The sequence below is a fragment of the Thunnus albacares genome, chromosome 20, assembly GCF_914725855.1.
Source record: "Thunnus albacares chromosome 20, fThuAlb1.1, whole genome shotgun sequence".
In the NCBI taxonomy this organism is placed as follows: Eukaryota; Metazoa; Chordata; class Actinopteri; order Scombriformes; family Scombridae; genus Thunnus; species Thunnus albacares.
In genome coordinates, this window is record NC_058125.1 from 16,963,502 (window position 1) to 16,990,142 (window position 26,641).

The window sequence follows — 26,641 nt, forward strand, 5'->3', positions numbered from 1 at the left end:
AATGCCACATTTTCCCTTGCAAAACAACAGGGACATTTTGTCTGGGCTGTCGCGAGCAATATCTGTTATGTCGTGGAAGGCTGTTTGAAACACTCAGTCTCTGGAGAAGAGAGCCAGCGTGAGGAGACGAGTTGTTCTCACTGCAGTCGCTTCTGTTTAAACAAGAATCCATGTTTTCTGGTGGGTGTGGAAGAGGCCAGTTTTACCTAATCCCCTAAATGATTTGATAATGTTTAATCTTATCTTAAATATTAATGGATATCAGCAGGTTGATATAGTTATGCAATATGGATCTGTGAGAAATGTGCAGCAGATGCCATGAAAACAATCCTGATGGTGCACTCGTATCTTTCTTTGCACTGAATAGCTTATAAGCTCCAACCAGTCACATAACTATCTACTCTTCTTAAGCGTATCTGCTCTGAAAGGTTTAGGGTAATTCTAATGCACAAATAAAAACTTAATAAGCTGGTCTACCCACTCTTATTTAAATAACAATAGTTTTAACCTTTTACCGCGCGCTTTTCTTTCTGCAGGACGCTTGCACAATGTGCAGCATAAATTAAACGGATACTAATACTATGAAAAGTTACATCAACACGTTTTATTTTGTTGAACTCTCACTGTTTTGATCGTTGTGGTCATTTTCAAAAAGAGTATACAACTTAAACCTTAAAAACATGTTTTCTTTCAAAGCAAAGGAGACATTTTTGGACAATTTAGGGAAATTTCAGTCCTAATATTGCATACATTCAAGCTCAATTCTTGCTTAACAAGATATACATTAAATATGTTAAAACATTTCAAACACTGTTTGGCCAACAAGTCTTCTAAATTAAACAACATATGCTGTTGGTCCATGCCTTCCAGATCGACACATACTGCATAACCATTTTCTGATCTGATGCCACCATCAGCAGGGCGACATCGCTGTTTCAGACATAACACTTTCCTGGCTGTGGTTAAGGCTTTGTTAGGCTTACAAGTGTGTTTCAGTAGCTAAAGAGCTTCACTTTAAGCACTGAAATAATACCATGTTCTCTGTCTAAGCTAAGGCTTGTAGCTGCGGACCATCCGTGCTTCAGATATAATATGATTCCATTTTGGCTCATTTGAGCATCAGCTGCTTGTAATTGGAAAGAAAAAAACATGTGACCTGGATAATGGCAGAGAATAAGAAGTAAGGTGAGTATCACTTTTTATAGAGAATGGTTCATACTGTATAGTAACTCACAAGAAAAAAAGTAATTAGTCAAGAAGGCTTTTGTTTTGCATCGCCAGCTCAATGAACTGTCTCACAGCTGCATCATATAACCTATATTACACAATATTCATATGACAGCTGCCATAATTAATATTTGTGTTGTAAAGTGGATTTCATCAACTTTATGTATTTTGGGAGATAAAAAAAAGTACTTTTGATGTCTCAGAGAGTGTATCTTGGGTTACTGAACAATAAACCTCCACTACTATAATTGTCTTCCAGCGAATATGTTTCAAGTGACACATGACGATAAACTGGGGATTCATTGTGTTTGTGTGTCTGGCTCAACGCTCTCACTGTGTTTTTTTTTTTTTTTTCTCTTTACACATCATTCAGTGACATCCAAAAACATTGATGGTTAATTATTTCTGAGTAGGCTTTTTTGCATAGCTCCTGTATCCCCGGGTTAATTCAAAAGCATTCCCTTATCTTCCCAGGGGTATAGAGTTTGCATTTTAAGTGAGGCACAGCACAGACACTCAGCAGCATCTTAACTTCCTAAGTTGAAGTGTGGCTGGGGTTAAGTGGTCCCTATGCTCACAGCACCTATCTCAGCCCAAACATGACAGCTGGGGACTTGACTGTTGCTATGGAAATCACATCCCCCCCCCCCCCCCCCCCCCCCCTCCCTGCCCCTCCACCACCTCCCGCCCCGAGTGCATGAAAATGCCCCAGACTGCTCATTTGAGACCATACAAGTCCTCCTCCTTCTCTCTGTGTTAACAAGTCAACTTTTCTGTTGTTCTGCCCTGTTTCAAACAGGGTTTATTGCAACTGGAAAATGGCTCGGGGTGCACTCGGGTGCTTAACAGTGCTCAGCTCGGCTTTGCAGCTGGAAAATTTCCTAGAATGGGCTCTTGTAAGCTGGCTAGAGATAATGACTGAAAAATGGTTTGCCTCACAATCCACCTCAATTTAAATAAAAATCTAATACAAGCACATACTGTATGGTGGTAAACAAGATAAATCCTATAAATCATTAATGTGCTGAATATTTCTCAGTACTTTATATTATAATTAAATTTTAATTTAAGTAACAATTCTTAATATTCTTCTCATATTAAACCACATTTTTGATACAATTTTTATGTTCAGTAATCAGCATTCAGTGTATTTGTGGTTGTTACTGGAAGAGTCCCCGTTTCCTATGCAGGATTCAAATACTCAGAAACAAAGCAAGCACGTACTGGACATAATGTTGCAGACAGCATTGGATCATAAATGCAGTATTATTTTGTCTGACAGTATCGTTGACTGTCTTCTTTTGTCCACGGCTTGTTTTGGCTGTGTTGTAAACAAATACACAAGTTCCGCTGTTACATTTCTGATAGAATAGCTGTCCGAGATGTGTTTGCTGCCCCCAGTGGTCGATATCATTTCGAACAGAAGTCTCAGACCTGTATTGTTTAAATTATTATAGCCTCTTTTCACTCAATAACAATGTTAATTGTTATTTCAACGTGGATGTTTGAGTTCCACTGTGCAGAGTGATGTACAGTATGTACAGTCGCACACTAGAAAGCTATTTTCACATCCGTCTGCTGAAATCTGAGTGTAAGATCATTGAGTTTACATGTACATTCAACCAGTTTTGTGATATCACAACTAGTTTTTAAGCTAATTGTGGTCTTTAAGCGAAAATGCAACTTACGCAAATGTGATGGAAACTTGAAACCTCAAGCGCATACACACCTAGAGCGGACTTTTTAGTGAACTTGAAATGAAAAAAGGAGTAGATGTAGGCTTAACTAAGAATTTTTAACAGGGCAATTGAAATCATATCACAGAAAAGGGTTTTTCTAAACATTTCTGCAGGGGATATTTAAGGATTATTTTCATTATTACATTGACTAGGGTCTTAGTTTTGCTGTCATTCAATCAGTTTTAATTGAAATGTATTTAGTTATGTCACAGTAGCACTTGATACCTTTTTTTTGAAGGGTTGTACACACTTGGGCCAAAAAAAATGAAAAGAGGCACCAAAAACATGTGACAGTGACATTGAATTCACCTCAAGGGTATTAGATATTTTATTCGAACTATCATGAGGTAATTGACTAGCGTTCTGTTGTTGCCTTCACATCATGTCTCTTCCTCTGTAAATATGAACTGCTGACTGTTGGGACTCCCATTGGCAACTGCAGGAGGGATATATATGATTTTGATATTTTCTACCTGCATAATGTCAGGAACTTTTTCCTCAGAAGTAGTAAAGGTAGCAGGAAGCCTAATAAAAAACTGAATTAGTTATATGAAAAGGTTCTTGAGAAGAAGGATTTTTTTTGTAAATGCAGGTTCTGCCAGCAGGATAAAAGGGATGAAATACAAAAGACTCTCCAATTTGGCCGTTTGAAAGACTTGATATGATAGTCTTAAATCTAAACCAATTCAAACATTCTTCTAATTTTTGCTGTTTCGTGATGATCCTTTCATTTATTCTGCCCAAATTGGAGAGAAAGCCTTGAACCACCAGTCTCAAAGAGGTGTTTTTAGGAATTCGTCTTAAAGCCATCACTTGAAAGTTTTAACACTCAAACTTGTGGTATAAACAATGTTTATTCCCCGAGAAGCTGCCTACAAAAATGTGCTGGAGGAGCTTCATAGCGTCTCTGCCATAAATAATTATCTGCTATACATTTCATCACTCCCACTCCTTTCCTGTCTCGATCAATCCTGAGCCGAGGAGCCTTGCATGCTGCTGTAAAATGACTGGAAGCTGATGGATACAGTCCCCAGCAGAGCACGTGACCTGTTTTCATCGCCGCCTATGGCACCACATTTAATCTAAATGTAGTCCTTGACAACAGGAGGGTCCTCGCTCGTCTGTGTGGGATCTTTGTGGAAATGTAAAGTGTTACGCATATGATGTGAAGTGTTTTTTTTTTTAAAACAGACACCATCTGCTTTATTTATTTTTTGTCATGGTTAAATTGGTTCAATTTGAGCATATACAGAGAAAAAGAAACCAAAAAATTTGAACAACAATTAGTCTCAGACTAATAGTGACAGGCTTTAAAGTTGTGAAAGTTGTGTCAGTGTTGGCTGTGGGGATGCAGGTGGGAGCCGACCAATCCCGTGCCAGCTCTTCTCCACTCAGCTCCTTTCTCCGGGGCAAAGCGCTGGCCTGCTGAGAGCACACATGAGCAGTCCACGGAAGGGCCGAGATCCCGACAGCTCTAACCCCCCCCACCGACATCTCATCCGTCTTGCAGTGTGTTGGCACTGTGAAGGGTAAACTGGGCTGATCTGTGGGACAGGCGAAGAGGGCACAGGAGAGCAGCCTTCCCACCGGAGCCCCAGACCAGCACGCTCAGATTAGAGGAAATTTGTTCCACAATATTGTGGCCTCCTGCTTTCCAAAGCTGGGCCCGCACAGAAGGCAGAGGCAGAGATTTGGGCGGTGGCCAAGCCTTTTCGACGGGCTCCTTGTTCGCGCCACATGTGCCGAGCTCGACTCCCCACTGATCCTTCTAGCTTTATAGCCTCCCTGCCTGATGGAACAAATGCTAGATCGCAGAAAATAAACTTATCTCATTTGGATGACAACACATTCCCCCAGGTTATAATGTTGCACCATTTTGAAAAGGCAGACAGGGTCAATTGTACATTTCCTGCTCAACCAGGGAGTCTTTAGCTGTGAAAATGCCTGTCTCACCACATGCCTGACAGTGAATTTGGAACAATTTGCCTTATTGACTCCCTTGGTGTTTAGTGTAAAGTGTTCCCCTAGTATGGCACTAAACATATATATTTCTTTACAGATATTTCACAAACACTTGCATCTTCTTTTAGTGAAGAATAGAAGAAGAGAGTTCTTTTATAATAGGTATGTTTCAACCCATTACATCAGCCAGTTTCTTTTTTTTTCCCCTAGTGGTGGATGCATGACATGATTGATGACCTTAGTAGATTATCTCCAATACAAAAGCCATCATTGAACAGCAGGGCTGCCATTGTGTGTGGGATGTCTCCCATTGATTTAAGTAGTATATTTTCATGATCTATAAAGAGGCCAGCTGGAGAGAAAATTGTTTGCTCTCAAACATTTTGTGTCTATAAGCCATCACACTCGTGATTAGAAAATGATTATCACTATTTGAACTCCTTTATGTTGTTTCTTTGCTGGAACAATAGTCTAGTTACACCCTTGTGCATAACCAACTGAATTACGTTAAAGGCACAGTTCACCAAAATTCCAAAAAGACAAAACAAAACCCAAAACATATCTTCTCACTTCCCTCTTATGGTATATATCCATGTAAATAGTATACTGCTTTTACAGTATTTGATGAAGTTTTGAGATACCTGCAGTATGTCTTAGATTACCTTCACACCAATACCATACACTATAATACAATACAATACAATACAACAACCTTTAACATATGATATATAACAATGTATACTACTAGCCAAATACATGGAGGAAATTTAATTGCAGTGTCATGTTATACTATATAAGGAGGTAGTCTGGATGGATGGACTTTGACATCTGAGACCAAGGGTTGCATCCGGCATATGTTGTTTTGGCTACTAAAATACTCAGTTAAGATTAAAGGATAGGTTCACAATTTTTCAAGCCAGTTTTAAAACAACAGTCAGGTACATAAATGAACATTGAAACAAGTTTTTCTCGCTGTGATCATTCCTCCAGTTCATACTGATCATTAGACGATCTCTTCCAAATATGCTTTACAATTTTTAGGTTTATCTAAAAGTTAGTCAGAGTTCAAAGTCAAGGACAGTGGATATCTTCCACAGTTACAGTCGTTTTAGCAAAAATTTCAACAAGTCCTCCAAATTATATGACCAAATAGATCGTTTGACCACGCACTCCAGAATGACCTATAGGAGCGTTTTCTAATCTGACACCTCTATTTGATCACATGATCTTGTGCATACATGAGTTTTATGCACCCAATGACTCTGCAGTGGAGCATTTTGATGGGAGATGAGGATGAGGGAGAGGAGATGGAGTATCAAACAGAGGACTCTGACTTGCAGTTTCATACATTTATACACCCTTACAGTTGTAAGAGATTGCACTGTTTTTGTGCATACAGTATATGTTGAATTAATACAATTGAAAAGCATTTAAAGCACTTTTTTTTTTTTTTTTTTTTTACAGAAGATGTAGCCTATTTTTTCTATATTAGATACGTCACTTTTATGACTCAGGAATTTTTTTGAAACTTTGAACCCATGGAGGAGAACTAAATATTTCCAGTTATTTCTGTGATGTGTTTGTTATCATAGAAAGTGATTATATATGGCTCTTTCTTCATTAGGTGCAATTTTACAGCAAAAAAAAAAAAAAAATTGCAACAATCACAAAAACTCTGTGAAAAACTGGAGGGACTGTCTAATAGACCTCTTCTGTCCATGGTGGACCTATTAACCATAGATTTGTTTTCATCTCTCTGACAAGCCAAGAGAGGAGTGTACTCTCCAAACAAAAGAGCCCAAAAGAGCCATGAAACTACAATGTGAGTAAAAAGACTAGAGGATATCATTATATACAAATTAATTCTCTCCTGAGCTGGTGCTGCTGGTTTAATTGCTTGATTGCTTAGTCTTGTGCTTCCCAGCAATCAAGTTGCTTCCATTTAATTCAAGTGCCAAAAGATGGGGAGAAAGTGGCCTCTCCTCAGCCCTGGAGCATAATAGACAGTGGAGAGTGAGGATACACCCTCCAAATTGGAAAACACTGGGCCATAGATTAACAGAAATGGACACCATTAGCTTGGAGATGAAGAAATCCTTTTCCCCCTCAAGTGTTTTGGAAAGCACATTCAGACTATGGCTGCAGTGGCACCTCTGGGTGATCAAAATCTTTTTTTAGTTGAGCCTTGTGAATATTCAATAGCTGAGGGATTTGAGACAATGTTTAGAATCAGTTTAACTTTTTAATAAAAGTCAGAAAAGGAGACTTGTTGAAACATAATCCTGATGTAAGAAAATATCAATTACAGGAGGTAATATATCCTGCCAATAGACATGTTTCGTGCCAGTACACTGGGACATTTTTATCTTATAGAGAAGCACTTTTCTCTTTTTAACTATTATCCTTATTAGCTAAGCTTCAGAGTTTCACACAGCTTCATTGAAGCTCATTTAATTTAAAGTTAAAGTGAATTAAAGTGAATTTTGAATTAATTATTGCTAAGAAATCAATATACATGGAGTTTGTTGGGAGTTGTTTTTCTTTAGTGCCCCCCTACATCTATATAGTTCCATCTGACAATACTGGTAATTTGATCGGTGCAAATCTGTGTAGACAGGAACAAAAAATGTTTGTAATATGATAAAACGAACGAAGATAACAAGCTGTGGGTCGTTGTTGTTAGCGGCTGCTTTGTCTTAAATATGATTTATAAGTGATCCCTACGTTATTCTGTGACTCCTTTCTTTGCTTTTTTTGTTATTTGAATCACAGGGTTATGTACGGAGTGCTGAGGTTACAGGACTACTTGTGTGAGTTTGGACAGTCTGGTCTTTAACCATCGCCAGAAATGGACTCATGAAATGCTAGCTAGACCTCCGGTGACTCAGCAGCTGTTGACAAATGAAAAGTAACATCTTGTAGGAATCACTGCTAACATTAGCAAGCTAAGCTAATAAGGATATCTTTTCCAATACAAACTTAAAGCATAAGGTGAGCATTTTTTTTATATTTTTGTCATTGTCACCAAATCTCATGTGCAGAGCCAAACCAGCAATGAGTTGATCTACTTACAAGTATTTCGTGTGTATCCAAATCCTGATTATAGCGTATTCCTCTGTGCCATAGACCTCCGTTGTTGTCCAAATACTATTAAAAACACATCAGTGAGTCACACCATTGCACTGGATATGTTCCATCGCCACAAAGATTACGGTCATGTTACTTTGTTTAGAAATGGCTGACAGTAGTTCCTTATAAGGCAAACACCACTGTGCACGTGTGGGGACATGGTTCCGTTTACAGAATTTTGTTAGCTTGTTGTGCTACATATGAAAACCTCTTGATTTTGTACTGAAGTTCTTTGAGAAATTTACAACTTAACATTACAATGTAGCACACAGATTAATATAGTTTAATAAAAATATAGAAAGTTGCCAGTCGTATCCTTTAACAGCACTATGGGTCCTCCCAAATGTTGAATTTGTAAAGAGACAGGCAGTTTAAATCACTAATGGTTGATAGCTAACTCTACGTGGGCTAGTTCGTAGGATACAGAATGAGTTCTCAAGTTAGTTGACAGCTGACAGCTTGTCTCTTAGCAACATTGGACCTCAAATGTCAGTCAATCATTGTCAAGGGAAACATCCAACCAGAGGTTTTCAAAAATATGTCCAAAAATTGTTTATGCTTTTTTGAAAAAATGGAAAAAAACATGCATAATAGCTGCAGTATAATTATAATCTTTATGTCTTTACACTAAAATTGAGGAGTATTCAAATTCTACAGAATCAAACTTCTCTCTGTGATGCTTGTTTAATGGCAGCAGTCTGATGTGTAGATGTATTCTGATAATAACACAGCCAACATCTGCAGACGTGAGACTGCTCACTGATCTTGATCAGCAAGGGCTGTTCTCACACTTCTGCAGCGCTCGAGATGGAAGTGAATGACATGCATGAAATAAAATCCCTCAACACTGAGAGCCTGCATTTAATTTTTACATGCGGCAACTAATCTGTGTGTTTAGCATTAACTGTTTTTCTTTATGCAGAGTTTCAATGTCTTATAGTCTTCAGGAAAGTTGACATGTAGACAAACTGACATGTTTCTTTTCAGCCTGTCCAAGTCCACCAAACTCTTCTTCCACCTCCCTTCAAGTTAATCAGGTGTAATTTAAAATCCAAAATTCCTGACAGTACATTTTCTGATGGTATTGCCTGTATGTTCTGCATGGCTGTTTGGATCAAAGACTGGTTATCTCTTTTATTGAGCTGTTCTAACCTCTGTCCACTCTCATTACAGGCAGGGAGCGGTGAATTTCCTAAGCAATCAGGACTAACGTTCCTGGGCAGGTATAGACTACGACACTTTAATGAGTTAAAATGCAAAGCCAAGTAGAACATTAAATCAGAGCGAGTGAGACAACCGACTCCAGGAATCATCAAGCCTCTAGAAAAGACAAGTGGGTGACATGTCTGTACATACATACAACAGAAGGGAGCAGATACAGTGTACAGTATTAAATTGTACGTGAACATTTATTACATTATAAGGCTTTGCACTTCAGTCTCTGTCTTCAGACCACCTCTCCAAAATCTTTTACTTTAGACTGTCTCTATTTGGTCTACCTTTGCTTATTTCCTCATCACTGTGTACACTGTGTACTGTAATAGTCCTCAAACGTCAATTTGTCGCTTGCTTGAATAGAACTACTTTTCTCTTTAGATTTGACAAACTCGCAGATTGTCCTTAACAGGAAAATTACAGCTTTAGATTAAAATGACCTGTGTTCCCGTGTTCCTGACAAATGATTTCCAATGGTCACGTGAATACTGACTGTCCTCTCTCAGAAGCAGAGGTGAAAGCCTGATGTTGTGATAGTGCCACAAACCTTTTAGGAAAATGTTGGAGTCAATGACTGGATTTACAGGATGACCGTGGTCTTTCCTTATGATTGACCAAGTTCAAAGTTATAATCCTTAAAGACTCTGAAAATGTATTTTCTCAATCAGCTTCTTGTTATGACCTGTGAACGCACAATATTCTTCAAAAGTTGGAGCAATTTTGGTTATTTCACATTAGTGATTCCTGTGTTTTTGTTTTTGACTGTGCTCCTCCTATTGGTTTGAAGAAGGCGGGGCTAATTTAAAAAAAGTTGACGTCACATATTTCCATGCACCAATCAGTATGCCAATCAGTGGCTTATGCTGTCAGAAAACTGTTGATCATTTCTGATCAAACCATAACTACCCAGTCCTGATGAAACAGATTAGCTGATACTTTCGGTCCTAAACAAGCAGCAAGCTCCAGGTCTGAAAAGTGAAGCCAATGCAGAAGTGCCTTAAACCTGCATTCTTTCTCATGGCCAGCAGGGGGCGACTCCACTGGTTGCAAAACAGAAGGCTTTACGGCGTGGCAACCTTGTGATTGACAAGTCATTACCACTGCGACAACGTTGGTTATGTACGTTGGTTATGTACGTATTCTAATCTGGGGATACATATCATATCGTATCGTAATATCGTAATATCGTAATATCGTAATATTGTATGTTTTTGATACTATTGACGGTGGACATTTATTCTGCTAAAGACATTAAATACTGTATATTTATGCTCATTCTACACTCAAATATATTTACACTCTCTACTGTACAGAATAATTTGCATTGTTAGTGGCACCATTCCTTTGCAGGATTGAAATGATGACCACATACAAAAGGGATTCATAGGAAATAAAGAATGCATGCACTGGACGAAATTCAGAAGACATTAGCCGACATTGCACATGATTTGTGGTCATATGCATATGTCACATACTAATAATAATAATGCGGAGCAGCCAGATAAACATATTTGTATTGGTGTAAGTAAAGCTACACATATTCATGAAGAACAGATAAAATGTCCATCATGGCCGAACAGAGTAGCTCCTCTATGCACGTTTTCTGCCCCCAGCGATCAATAAATGTGTAATTTTGGAAAGAACTCCAGGACTTGTATTAGTAAGACATTATTAACCACAGGTGTCTCAAAATCAACCAGAACTGTAGTCTTTAATTAAACTCATCCAACCTTTACAATCGCAGTGTCAGACCAGAAACGCTCATATGAATCACTTTTTTAACACCCATATAGATCATTTGGAGGGTAATGACAAACAACATATTGCTGTTTTTGTATGAGGACTTATTTGGATTTTAAAGGTTAGAGCAAGACCTCATGTAACTAGATCCATATTTCTCTTTATCTTTAATAACCTCCCTATAGTTTTTTTTTTTTTTACGTTTGGCAAAGACATGTACCAGTCTTTAGGTCTTCAATCAGTCCTCCAAGAGTTCAAACCTCTTGTGACTTTGTCTTGGACTTGACTCTAGTAGTCTTGGATTTAATCAACATTCCTTTGTACTAAAAATAAATATATTATTTTTCCTCTTATAACATATAGACATCATCCATGTCAGTGTCAGTCAGTGCCTATAAAATTGAGTTTTGTCCTAAAACACTGCCAAGACAATGTTTTGTCTTTATTTCTGCTGCATATTGAAATTATTACTTTAACTGCTTGTTTATGATTTTGTGTTTTCGATTTTGTTGCTTTGTATGTGTAACTGTATGCGTCTCAGTTTATGTATGAATATCACCTTATATTACTACATTATTATTTATTATTCTGTGTCGTGGGTCACCTTGCTTTAATAAGATGCTAATCACAAAGGAATTTTGTGAGTTCTGAGAGTTTTAGTGTCCCATGATGGTCTTTAAGCTGTTTTAGTGGCTTTTTAACCCTGACAAATTTCTAAAAATCCTGACGGAAACACTGAGTACTTGTAATTGGTTGACATGAACCCTCCTTTTGCCTGCAGCCCTGATAAAAGAATCACCCAGCATTGTGAATCTGGGTTATGTGCGGTATTCTGGGTAAACTGGGGGGGGGTTTGGTGGGGTGAGGTGCGAGGTGAGGGTAGATCTGAGAGTTTTGACGCTGAGACGCACCAGCTGTGTTTATAGATTCCCACTGCACCTGCTGGGGTTACAGAGCAAGTGCACTGAGGGATTAAGCACTGGGGCACTGGGAGAAGTAGAACAAGGAACAACAGATTCATGTTAAGGAAGCATGTCAACACCTCCCTGGTGTCTGTACTTAAGCTATTCATTGTTGTTGGTTGCTACGTAGGTTTCAAAGTAATCTGTGCTCTGTTTTTTTTTTTTTTTTTTTTAGCTGTTAATCAAATATGCTCAGCTGAGGAGGAAAGGTGCCAAGTTGCTACCACAGGAATCTGAGCATTATGTACAAAAGAAGACGACAGCATTAAGTTGGATATAAAAGAAAGATAAAAGCTGTTTAAATTTAGCGTCCATAGACATTTACGTTTTGCTGGAGTGCGCTACTTCTTGATTACAATGTTGACATTTTACTTAGAATTAACCTGATTAATGTCATTGAGCGTAAAAGCCCATAGCTCAGCATTTCTCATGATCACAGGAGATGGATTAAGAAAGAAGGCTTTCAAATTGAATATACCTCTCCCTGCTCAGCCTGCTAATTGTGCCATTTACCACTACTTGAGTCACTGACCGACGCTATTTAGTCAAACTAATGATGATGCACAGTCCAAGCCATCCCTTGATAATTAAACGAAAGCTCCATCTCTTTTTCTGTATTAGCTTTTTTTTTTTTTTTTTTTTTTTTTTTTGGTGAATTAACAGGTGCACACAAAAACATATCGAGCTGTGGTCACTTTGTTCATTTAAATCACTTGTGGCATTGTTAGCCGGGAAATTACTTTTTTTCAGAATCCATTCCCTGTCACTTGTTATTGATTACGCAAAGTAAGAACTGTTAACATTCTTGTTTTGAACGTTCAGTCAGGTGAGAGTGTTTACTGAGCGCACAGCATCTACTCAAAAAAAAAAAAGACTTTCATTTACCACTTTTTGTCTGTCAATGTTTTTGGGAATATTAGAATCTCATTAGTTTATTGTTCTGCAGATTTAGGTTTAGATCTTATTTGTTTTAATAGTTGAGCACTCTTAATGTACCACTCTGGGTTGTTTCTAGGATGTGATCTTATTGGCATTATTGGCATTTTTTATGATTTCATAATCACATTTTAGTTTAATTCTGACTTTATGACGTCTGTTTTATGTTGTTTTTCTGTAACTCATAGTATTGCTGCCTACCTTGACCAGGATTTTTAATCTCAATAGGGATTTCCTTGTTAAATAATGTGAAATAAAGAGACATCACCAGCATCAGCTATTTGTTGAAATACTTAAAATAACTTCTCGTTTTTCTAACAAGTGGCCTCTTCTTCTCTGGAGCAAAGAATGTAGTGTGATGTTATATCGCCAGAAAATCAGTCGGTGTGGATGTTTGGGTCAAGAAAGTGTCTGACTTTATTTCTTTTAGCTACCATCATGATCTTTCACTAATCCTAACCATGTTTTAGTTTCCTAAACTTAACTAGACTTAATTAAACAAGACCTTAACCAAAGAGGTGGCATCAGAAACTGCCCAGATTCATGTAATGGTCACAGAAGTCATAGTTGGAGGACAGACTTCCTATTTTGTCATAGTTGTGATGACTTGTTGTAAATTTTTTAAAAAAACTGTAGAGGAGTGAATTAATTTGAACACTTCTGCAGCTTTCTACACTCGTAGCTTTATCTACACTTTATGGTTGTTTAAAAACTCAGGCTCCACTGTAAACCTTTCCCTTTTCTGGCCTGATTGACTCTGATATCACCGGTGCATCTAAAATAAAAAGCCCATGTGTCCCTGTAAACACACAGCATTTGTTCTGAGGCAGAGTGGCACTGCAGAGCGGAGCAGAGCTGCTCTCCGGCAGCACTGTGCCTGACCGAGCCAGGGAATAAGTAAATGAATAAATAGGCTGATGTTGAATTTTCCCCTCACTTGCCTCCACTGACACAAATAGGATCTACAGTAATTTATAATGCTGTTAGAGAGGCGGCTCTCTCTCTAACCGAGGTGTCTGTCACCTCGCGTGCAGGAGGCCTCTCAGTGCCAGAGTGGAGGACCTGCAGCACCCTGACATCCTGCTTTGCTATTCCACACACACGGCCCAAAGGCTAAGTGACATCAAGCCTCATTATTGTCATCACATGCCACATTTGTAACTGGTTAGTGAGCAAATTGTGATAAAATAGGCTGATGCCCCTTCTGAGCGTCTCTGGCTGCACAAGCTGGACTTTCCATAACGTTGAGAACCACGTCAGTGTGAAAGAAAAAGAGGATGAGAGTTGCTTTTTGTGGCAAAAATACAGGTTTTCTTGTATCTAACACTTCCTGTATTTATACACCATTTATGTATCAGAATAGTTCACATCCATAGCTTTAATGTTATGACTCTGGTGCAGAAACCGGTCAGTTGGAATTAGTTTTATCACCCAAAAATGGCAAAAAATAACATTGAGTTCTGTGGGAGGTGGTGCAGTCTGTGATATAAGCCTTGCATTAGCACTCATACGCACAGTATTCCTAAATGTGTGACATCTCTATGCTGTTTCCGGTGAGCTACTGCACATGTTCATATGCTAGCGCCTCAGTTGTACTGTTCTTTTATCTAAAAAAAAAAAATCCACATGCAGAAATAATGAGCAGGAAAATCTCTTGCTTGCATCAACCTCAAATTGGCGAAATGAAAATCTGTCTTAAACAAAGGGAAAGACCCCCATGGTGTCTGGGTCTACAGTTTCTGTCACACATATTCCTTGGAGGTTTCATGTGACAAAACACAGAAAGTTGCTTTGTCCCTCCTCTTGTCACGTTACACCCCTTACCCATAGGTTTTTTTTTTCTCCCTTCCTGTTGTCTGGCTGTCTGTTCTGTCAGCCCATAGCCTGGCACCTGCTCTCATGTTCCTAATTAGTCTCATTTAATTAATTATATACTGCAGCACATCTTCTTATTTCTGGTTTCCTCTGGATTTCATCGCCTTTGTTTCAAAGTTGCAAAGAAGATTAGTTAAATGTTGGCGCTCAATTTATGGTTGTGACAACCATGCTAGTGTGTGGATTTAAGACTGTTTTTAGATGATCTACTTACTACAAGGTGTTTGTTTCCAGGATTGTGACTCTCATGATGATGGGAGGATCAGATGAGACATCATTTCATATTCCCTCATGAAGTTTTTATGTATTTCCTGCTTCGTAAAAGTGCTTAATAATGCTGTTAGGGAAGGCGAAGCTGCTGCTTTTTTGCCGTGGGTTGTTGTGTGATCTTGGTAAGGAATACCTGATGGCATAAGCAGCTTCCCAGCTGCTACTTCATCCTCCTGTTACACAGGGATGCATCATGTGCTAAAGAAAAGGTTCCATCAAATATTTACCACCTGATCAACACAGCACAATGGGGAAAGATCAAACCTTTGACTGAACAGGTCATTGAGTTTCCAGCAGAGAAAACAGCACAGTAGGAAGACAATAGTTGCACTATTGCATTCTGTAAAAATCCTTGTGGTATTGTTTTTATTCTTATTCTAAAAGAAAAGTTTCTTATTACATTGCTGGAAAAAGGATCTCACTAGCTTTCTTCTATATGTACTTCAAAGTTGACGTCATGCATTATACAGCTTGGTTTCAGAGGGCTCCGCATTAAGAACATAAGAGATGTTCTGAAATAGCTTGGTCATCTCATTTCACTGATTTATTCTGAGTGACTTACAATTCATACAATAGTACAATAAGCTATAATTTACATCATTGCAATCAGCTTGTAAAGAGGTTAATGGTTTGTGTGACTGTAAAGGAGATGATGTAAAAGAAATGAACACATTAGAAAAGTGATGATGCTGAGTTGAATAGTGAGGTGTTGGGGAATTTTCCTACATTGAGGTTAAAATATAGTATAAAGTCTAAAATGCAAGAAGCATATATGTAGGGCAACAATGTGATGTCCAGTTTTTGATTATTTTACCATCTTTAATCCATTTATCCCACCAATACAAACTGTTTTACATCTCTCTAACAAATAAACAACACATAGTATTACCTTGAAAAACATATATTCCAATAGATTAGCAGATTTCATATGAAGTTCATCATTATGTTAAAATAATACCCTGGCCACATTTTCTCAGTCTGCTTTACACTTTAGTCATTAGTTAGCCTCCACTGCATTGTTGTGTCATTATGATTTTGGGTGTAATGTTCCTTTATTTAAGTGCTGGCTACTGTAGCGGTGTTTAATAGATGCTGAACTGTAAAGTCAAGTTTATCACTGATGAGAAAGTCAGTAAAATATATTTATGGAGTTTTTACGGTGACTTAATTAATGGTGACTTCAGAACTTCTAACACTCATCAAACAACAATATAACTCACAAGAATTATGGATGAATTAAAACATTATTTGACAATTAAATGAGTCTTTTTTGATAGTTTTTCTTCATCAGATAAAGTGTGTATTAGATACATATTTCCTAACATGTGTTGTGTGTGTTCTATAAGGGGTGCTTGTGTTATTTTTACATCAAGAGGTCATGAGAGAGACCTGACTCATTGGAGCCCTTTCACTGCTGACAGCCGATCATCTGACACAACACAAGCCCAGATATTGTTTCCTTAATGACAATCAGGTGTTAAGATGTTGAAAGTGGAGCCACACGTCTTAACAATAACAACAACTCTTCGCATGAAAACTGATTTTTTTTTTTTTTATGCAAGAAAAGTATTTGCTTTGTTAATAATTACATTTTCTCCTGCTTTGATTCGGGTTTGTTTCCAAAGGACCTGTTTATGGAGAGGAAATGACAAGAAGTCGAGTTGACAGGCCTGGAGTGAGACAGTTAAATGCCCCTTGCTGCTCTGGATAATTAATAAATAAAGTACCAGGGGAGTCCTGTCATGGCTTCCTCTATGACAGGGGCTGTCTCCAGTGCGCTAAAGCATTAAATGACCAATTCCTGTCAGGCTAACTTCCACTGCACTCCCATGGCACCCTCTCTCTCATTCTCCCTCTCTCTCTCTCTCTCTCTCTCTCCCTCACACACACACACTGTCTCCCTTTCTTCCAAAGAGAGCTACTTTGCTCTCTTTGCTCTGAGTTTTTCAGCGACTGATGGCTCTAGTTCATTTCTGCTGAATTAATTGGTCCCTGAATGAATTCTGTTGACAGGGCAATTCATCATGTGTTTGGCCTGACAGTGACTGGGGTGTTGGGAGTGTGGTGGTGGTGGTGGTGGTGGTGGTGGAGAGGAGGCGAGGGTGAGGGGAGCTGCAGGAGAAGCTGGGGTTATAGGGGGGAAAGGATGGGGGTTGATGATTCTGCCCTCTCTCTTCTTCCCGCTTCTATTATTCCCTCTTCTGCTAACAGGAATAGCCTGCATCAAATTCTGCTGCCCCCCCCCCCCCCCCCCCCCCTCCCGCCCTCCCTACTTCTCGCTGAATATTTCCCAGCTCCCCCGGTTGCAAACAAACACGCCTGGCTGACAGATCCAGCTGATTAGGGAGCTCTTCTGTCTGCTTTGGAGGATATCCCCATTACTGGCCAGTCAGGTAGCAAGCCCTGCTCGCCCAGGACCACCAGCGCCTGTTACGTGGGACCTGACACGTTCACTAAGTGAGGCGCATTGCATTAGGCTTTAATTGCATCATGTATCACACAATAGCCATTAGGGTAATTATTTACTGGTGAAGGGTAAATGAGGTTTGGCTCTGGGCTGAGCCAGCCAGGCAGCGGCCTCCACTTTGGCAGAGGAGTGGTGCTCACCTATACGCTAACAGATCTAATCGACAGACATTTGCTTCATTTGGAAATATGTTGCCCCCCCCCCCCCCCCCTTTTTTTTTTCTCACAGTCGTTTTCAGTCAAGCAGGGCTCTTATTATGTCCAATCAATCAATGCTTACTCATTAGGAACCTCCCCTCAAGTATCCTCTGGATGGCCTCACACAGCAAGAGTCAAAAATTACCTCATAATTGCTGCTCAGGCATCATAACAAGCTAGGCTGCCCCACTGACACGGCCATACAAACAGGTCTAACACAGGAATTGATGGATACTGGAGAATCGTATTATATATTGCCATATCCAATTAGATACAGCACATAAAGCAGCAGATCCATTCCCTCTTTTCATAGCGTCTAAACCAGTACTCGGGTATAAAGACGTGAAATGCATTTTCATATTTCCTCAGCAGCACCCCCTTGTCTTGGCGTGTCACTGCAAATGATAACATCCTGAGGATTTATTGTACATTTGACACACCAGTAACCAAATTATAATTCAGTTGCTGCGGCATATTCATAGAACCACTGTACAAATCGCACAGTGAGAGAGAGAGAGAGAGAGAGAGAGAGAGAGAGAGTGTTCAGTCAGCATGTATTAGCGTGGAGCAGCTTGAAAAGGTCAACAGTTAGATCTGACACTGTGGGTCTGAAGTTATGCATGACGAGGTTCACTGTTGTAATACTTGAAATAAGTGTTTCTTATTACTGTCAAAACTATACTCCAACACGCATCCTGCCATGTGTGGAGTCCCAAACTGTTTATTTTCTCCTTCTTCTTAAAAGTTAATGATGAACATATTTTTAATGGATCATACAATTTTCAAGATCAATCCATTTTCATAGGTACATACAGTATTTTTGTCCTTAACTTTTGAGGAATAGTAATTCAACTTCCCCAGGAGAAATGTACAGCACATTAGGATAATTACTGCCTGTCCAAAGAGGACTAATCACATTAATGTCACAATTAGACAGAGAGGAAAAAGTATAATATAAAAAGGCTTTTTTTCCTCACAAATGAATTAAGAATTATAGCTAGAGAGCGTCCCGTTTCATTATAAAATGCACAGTAAATCAACATTTCAGCACTTGTGCATTAACTTGATTACTAAACTAGTTTTTCATTTGAATAAAAATGTCTTTATTCAATCCAAGTTGAACTTTTTTGTTTCTTTTTTAGGATCAAATACTCAATTTTATATGAACTTTAGATGTAGTCATAGACAACTAGTGTCATTCTTCTTCGTTCACTGATATTAACTGAAAATTTGATGAACAAAGGCAGTGACAGGCGCTGATTAGAGCCAATCAGATCATCCCACTGCTCTTATACAGTGTATATGGTAAACAATATATATATATTTATATTCCAGAGGATGCTGTTGTCATCTGGCATGCTGCAGTCAATTTGAGCTTGATTGACAGATACATCCAGGTTCACAGTTTATTGGTTTTGGAGGAGAGAGCCAGATATGCCAATTTAGACAGGAAAGTGACAAAAAAAAAAAAGAAAAGTTTCCATCTAAATAGAATAATTCTGCTTCTGGGAATTCTCAGCTGGGGAGACAAAAGAGTCAAGCTCTTTTTTTTCCACTCCTCCTTTAACAAGGGCTGTGAATGACAAACATATATATACGACAGTTAAGGGCTGACAGAACATCAGCTTTTGATGCTTCACAGGGGAGCTATGAAATAAACAACAGGCAGAGAAATTGAATTACAAAGCAAAAAGGGGTCTCTTCTCGTTGGCCCAGAGGCATCAGAGTGCACCAAAAAACAGCTCAGCTCAGTATACTTTTTAGAGGAGCTTATTTTCTCCTTTTACAATGTTGAAATTTGCAGGAAAATGTGTGATAGAAGGATAGAAATAGAAAAACTTCATAGTATTTTCATTAAATATCATATCCATGCTGGGCCAGAGGGTAAAACTCACATTTTTTGCCATTAAAACAAGACTGAAAGTAGTGTTTGGACCAGATATGAATGTCTGAATGAACAAGTGAAGAGCTCAGCTATTGTATTATACATTCCCATTCTGTCTCACATCAATTCAAATGTACACGCTGCTTTATCGGGGTGCGCTGCCCCAAATCCTTTGCAAATCGCAGAGCGCTAATCAGGACAGTGTCCACTTGTTGTAAATCAATAATGATATAACTAAGTCATACAAGGCGGCAGTGGCGGAGGGATTACGGAGCGAAGAAAGAGTGAAAATAAGCTCTAAGAGGGATTTCATGCATAAATCTCTCACTGCAACTTAGCACAAATTGAATTCAGGCACACTGCTAGAAAAATTAATTCAGCTTTACAAAGCGAGGAGAGGTTAAACACTTTATGTGCTGCTCAGTGATCCAAATCATGGAGAAAACATTCAGAGGCATTCTCACTGCAGCCCCCGTCTACCATGTGATCTTTTATACCTGAAAAGTAAATACATTTATCTCAAAACAGTCTCATTAAGTGCCTGAATTCATTATGGCATGGTGTTTTATATTTGACTCTTTCTTTTTCGTACCCATTACTGCTCAGAAAATAAGTTATGTGTCATCTCAAGCACAATTTGTAGATATCAAATATAACACTTTATTTTAAACCTAAAATTTGGCAGTAATAAGCAGTGTATAAACACTTCGTAAGTGTTTATAATACACAATAAGACACTATAATGTAATTGTAAGCAGATATAAAGACATTTTAAGTGTTTGTCTACAATTACAACTTACATCAGGCATCTGTAACTAGTGTACAAACAGCAACACAGCTCAAATCACTTTTTATAAATATGAATTATGAAGTACTATTTGTTATATTTGATTTATATTATTACAGTACTGCAATTATATTAATTTAATGTATTTTTTATGGAGTATACATTAATTTGTAATCACTTCTTCACTCTCCATGACAACAATGCCATGAGATGCCGCTGAAAGTCCCGGGAGGAATCTAGTGCGTGGACCCTTGAGTTAAGTATTTTCCGCCAAACTACTACTTCAATGGTAAAAAATGAATCTTCAACTGTTTATAGACATGTGTTAAAAAATATGTGTGACATATGTGTCATCATATATAATTAAGTGTAATTGAAGCTGTGTTTTACTGTGTTATCAAGCTTTCATTAACTATTTATACACCAGTTAGTTACAGTTGTTGTCAAATACATTAATAAACACTTAAAAAATGTCCTTATATTTGCTTAAATTAAGTGTTTATATACTGGGGGGTTAAAATAAAGTGTTATACTTAAGCTAACTTTATATAAATGTATTGACAGATCAGTTAAAATCAAGCTTATGATTGATTTTACATCAGATAATGGGAACCAAATATTAACAGGACCTCTGATATAATGTTTTTGAGTTCTGTTGTTAAAATTAGACTATTTAGGGCCACAACTAAGGATTATTTTCATCTTTTGATTGTTTTTTTTCAATAAAACAATTAATTGCATAGAATATAAAATGTCAGAAAAGAACTAAAACTATTTCCTGGAGTCGACATTTACATCTTCAAGTTGCTTGTTTTGTCTGACCAACAGTCAAAACCTTAAGATATTAAATTTACAATGATATAAAACAGAGGAAAGAAGCAAATCCTCACACGTGAGAAGCTAAAACCGGTCATTTTTTGGCATTTTAAACAAAAATTGACTTGAGTATTGTCAATTCATCTCCTCTCTAATGATTTCAGCTCTAGTCCAGACAGTCAGAAACACCATGCAGCCTCTTTTTTTTTGCGTAAAAGATTTCAGACACTTTTATTATTGTACAAGTGTGACCAGCATAATGAAAGTGATAATACCCATGAACATGAAAGACATTTTTTCTTACTGTATTTACAGAGAAGTGTCTTCACATCACACACAAAAAACCCTTCTACAAATGAACAATTTGTAAATAACATAACATTAAATAAACTCCACCTACCTTTAGGTTTACAGCTGAATATGCATATGATGACCATCTCTGCACTGCATAGAATTTATACATATACTTTTCCTCATGAAACATTGTGGGTTTTTCCTAATAATAATAATACTGCTCTCATGATGCATATAGGCGGCCTGTAAATAAACATTGACGAGAACTAAGTCTTTGGCAAATGCAAATACATTCACTTGACAGATGAAGAAACCATAATTCCAGCTTGATTCAAGGAAATGACTTGGCCTGAAACATGTGAGGGAGCTGAAGCCGGGAGGGAAACATGTTTAAGGCATTTAGCTGAAATCGTCGCCCTGCTTTTTGACGCTATTGGAGTCGTCAGAATCATCTATCAGGGTGAATTTGGACGCTTCTGGCATCAAAATAGGCAAATGATGATACTTGTTTAACTTGGGATGGCTGTTATATCCTTTTTCTGTGGTTGAATGCCAAAGACTTAATCAACTTAAATTAAAAACAATGTAAGCTGTGAGAACATACAGTAGTAGTGCATGTCAAGGCAAATGTGACATGATGGGCCTTGAATTACAATTAAATAAAAAAAAACTGAACAGTATGTGAAACTGTAAGTGCCTTTCCAGACTGAAACTTATTAGACTTACAGTCAGTTTCATGAAATGCTGTAAAGCAAATATGCATCATCATTTTCTGCATAATAACGCTCCAGTGTTGCAAACCTCCAAAAATAGTGCAAAATTAACAAAAAACACAACAAGGTTTTGCCTGATGACCTCTTGTATCCTGACAAATAAGAAATAGTAAAACACTAGCCAAGCAGTCTGCAGTTTAGTCATTACGAATTATAAAAATGAAATAAAAAAATCATTTTAAGAATATATTTACTAGTTTCTTGAAATCTTGCAAATAGTGGGCCATGGTGATATACTGTCATGGCTCCCTCTATTTTCAAACTGATGTTTCTTTATTTATTTCATTTTCATTTTTACATCTTGATTGTGTATCACAGAGAACATGTCTTAATCTTCTCATGGCATCAAAGCGATCGATTTACTCATGCTGGATGTTTGGTCGGTGACTGTTGAGATGGATAAAAACAATGTTAGCCTCCCACAGACGGCATGTGCTGCTGCTAATCTCCTCTGATCTCACTGCGCTGCCATTTGAATTGAGTGGGAAACAAATGGAAAAAGGAAGGAAAAAAAAAAAAAAGGCTGCTGCTACATTTTAAGCTCCGGACAGCGTCCCTGCTGAGAGCCGTCAAGAAGAGGAATGTACAGTATTGATCCATGATGGGATGAAACTGTGACACTGCTACACGGGGAAAATAAATTCTGGATATTTTTGTTTTCAGTCTTTTTCTCTATTTTTTTTTCCTTTTTTTTTGAAACCACTGAAGTTCCCCACAGTTTTCATCATGTGTGTTGCATCTTTCAGTGTCTCTGTTGATGATGCCTTGGAGATTTTTTTTTTTTTTTTGGCTTTGAATGTCCAAAAAAAGCTGTGAGGAGAGAAGAGAGAAGTCGTCTGGAATCCCAAAAACCGTTAAGTTTCTCATTGTCTGAGCCGGGAACATTTTATGCGCAGATGCTCAGTGTCCAGTGGACCATGCCGCTCACACCGGGGCAATATGGAGGCTGAGGCCATGGTCCTGCAGGTTGATTTGGTTTCCATGGTAACTAGTGACGGTCATAGGCAGTGGCAGCAGTGGGAGGGGCGGAGCCTCTCGATGCGGCACTATAATAATAAGGGGAACCTGAAAGTTAACAGAAGAACGAACCATTTGAAACAACAAATAAAGTTTACCAACTTTTACCAAATGTATCACTTGTTATTAGTGTAATTAGATTGGTAGGTTGTTGTTTTACACATTATTTCATATTGAAAAGTAGACTTAATTATGACATACTATCTCATAATTACAAGAAAAGATCTCATAATTAGAAAATTAAAAAAGATCATGACACCATCCACATTACTCAGGCTACCAGTGTCTCAAACCAAGCAGGAATTAAACGCAAAATTTCAGATTATCTATATAAGATCTTTATCTTATAATTACAAGAAAACTATCTTATAATTACAATATACTTTTCTCATAATTATGAGATTCCTAAGTCATAAATATAAGATAAGGTCTCTTTTTTTTTTTTTTTTTTTGGTGAATGCATTGAGCTTCCGTAGAAAACAAAATGTTCCTGTACACCTGTCAAGCTTTCACATTCACAATGATGACGGATACAGACATACCACTCAAATATGTTATATTTTTTAAACAATGGGTCCCTGATTTCGCATAGAGGTAGACAAAAACAAACATTAGCTCCATGAGTTAGCTGAAAATACTATCTCTGAATGACTTTTTAATTTTTTAGTTTACAGCTTCCTGGCTCGTTTTAAAAGAATAATCTTAAATATGCACCTGGTTACATTCAATATATTGTTCTAAAAGACAGACTGAAGATGTTTATAGGCAGTTAGCATCCTCATCAGTTGATGACCCAGGTACAAGACATGTAAATAAAGACCATTGTTCTTGTATTGTAACACAGAACAAGTCAATCCTTATAAATATGATTAAAAAACATAAAGATCAGAGTTTTAATTTAATTTAATTTAATTCTAACATAACACTATCTGGTTAGCTTACATACTTCTGTTTGTATTTTCAAAAAGTAGGTTATGTTTTCACTTTTAACATGACAAGAAAAGCAGCTTTTAGGATGAGGACTAACCGATGTGTGTGGGAATCGTAATGCAATCTTAAGTAGCATTATTAGTTGGGGTTGTTGGAACGTAAACCTCCCAAAACACAATGAAGAACATGAAGGAGCTGCTAACGTTAGCCTAAACTCTGATAGCATTCAGGACAGATTTTTCTTTTGTTTACGTAACGTGTAAGCCCACAAAATAATGGAGACAATTAATGATGTGCTTCCAGATTTTTGAAGTAACAAGCATGAGCATGCCTTAGTTTTGGAAAACCACGAAAAATAGACCCAACCCTCCACACTATTATTGCTGTTCATGGTTACAGTTACTATGGCTACGATTGGTCCATCTCTGTTCAGGGGGAGGGGCTTAGCGAACGGTCAATGAATTGTTCTCATCCAGTTTCTCACTCACTACTCACTTAGTAATGCTGGGTTGCTGAATCGCCAGGCTTCATTGTAGGTTGTGTACTGTGGATGACTGTAGGGGTTCCCCGAAAACTCACTCCCTGCAAACCAAAACAACAAATCAATTAGCATTTCAATGCGTCAAACCATTACCCCTTCACATGCAGTCATTTCTCGTCATTCAAAACAGGATGCAATTTGAGGGGGAAAATGATAGTCATCGATGTGTGACCAGTCAAGCAAGTAATTTATTTCTTTTTCATTTCACTTAAGTTATGCAACACTGAACAATACAGGATGTGACACTGAAGGCGGCTTTCCCTGTCCCATTTATGGATATCTACTCATTCTTCTTCCTCCAGTATATTCCAAACCGGTCTAATAAATACCATTTGGTAATAAACAGTTTCATGCATACATTTTTGATATGCTGCAATAAATCCTGCAGCCTTTCTTGGACGAATTTTAACGTCTCCAATCTGATCCCCTCCAGTCTGAGCTCTGTTGTTTGGTGCAACAGAATTTTCATTGCAAGGGAAGTAACTTGGAGCATGTCAGTGAGCACTGCTGTTGGTTCAACACGTTTCTTTCCTTTACGAGACAATAAAGGCTATTTTATATGAAGCTGGTGAGAAATGGCTTTGCTTTAACAGTGTTTTGCGCCTGCCACTAAATCTTAGTGGTTGTGTATAGGATGAATGGGTTGTGACACAAAACCACAAGCCATGGGATTAAGGCCCTCATCTTTTGCTTTGTGCCACATAAGAACAAATGGAAAGTAAAAGTATGTTTGACTTGGCGCTTTTCCACCCACATGATTTAACAGTTTTATTAGTCAAAATCCAAAAGCAAATCTGGACTGCACCGCCACGAGGGTGCTACCACATCTTCTTTTGTTTTTACTGGTAGCTGTTAAATCAAACAAATGTAAAGTCTCTGTAAATTAAAAATTGTTTTTAATAACAGAAGCAGAACTAGAAAGCACTCACACAGCACACATTCACTGCTCTGCTCTATTTAGATGTAAAGGCTACGCTAAATTAATAAATGTTTAGAAATGTTTTCTGGAGCCACATCTGTATTAAAATACACATAGTGATAAAGCATCATGTGATACATGTGCCACATTTTTAAAATCAATGCCACAGTTGATCAGAATGTAGCAGAAATTACTGAAAACACTGCATCTCATAATTTTAAAGGGTCAGTTCACTGAAATCATGTAACTTATTGAGTTCTTTAAACATCATAAATAAAATTCAGTTCACCTCAGTTGTATGTGAGATCTCCAAAATCTGGACAAATAAAACTATTTACACAGCAATATACCACTGAGGTAAGCCGAAATAATCTTTGTAATTTGGGTGAACTCACCCTTTAAGAATTTTTAAAAAATCCTTCACAAAAGCAATCATTCCTTGTTCTATGACCTTATTTTCCACCAAGTTTCAATGAATTCTGTTCTGAAATCTGCAGGTTTATCTGCCAACTAACAGACAAAACAAATGGCACAGCAAATATAACCTTCCTGGCCGAGGTGATAATGAAACACGTCATCACAGCTCTTTATAATGGGGAAAAGAGGAACAGCCAGAGCCTGTGATGGGTTTTGTGATTGCTAAATGATATGCTAACACAGCACACACTCCACTGGTTTCCCCCATCCGTGTGGTTTAATCACATCAAGGCAAACTGCCAGCTGTGTTTTGGTGAAAAACTGTGTGGTGATGCTGGAGCTGAACAGCACCAAAACCGCATCACCTGCTCTGTTCCTGGCAGTGAAACACAAGCCTGACCTCCTCAGAGAGACAGCGATTTGAATATTTACTGGGCTCCCATGCCTCTGCCTTTTGACCCTTAACTGTTTGCTGTGAACCTGAACTGCAGGTTAAGTAGAGGAGGGGAAAGGGATATGCTCTGGAGTGCAGAGGCTGGGGAG

General features: G+C 38.1%; 1 protein-coding gene across 1 annotated transcript in view; it reads right to left on the reverse strand.

The window, feature by feature from the left end:
• Positions 1-21,427: 21,427 nt before the first annotated feature.
• The window catches only part of LOC122971978 (paired box protein Pax-2a-like), a 32,228-nt gene continuing 27,014 nt past the window's right edge, over positions 21,428-26,641 (reverse strand). The window contains exons 9-10 of the mRNA XM_044338753.1: positions 24,717-24,803; positions 21,428-23,320 (exon numbers count right to left, since the gene is read on the reverse strand). Of these exons, the coding sequence (XP_044194688.1) occupies positions 23,199-23,320; positions 24,717-24,803 (209 nt within the window). The 3' untranslated portion in view covers positions 21,428-23,198. The remainder of the gene's footprint in view (positions 23,321-24,716; positions 24,804-26,641) is intronic.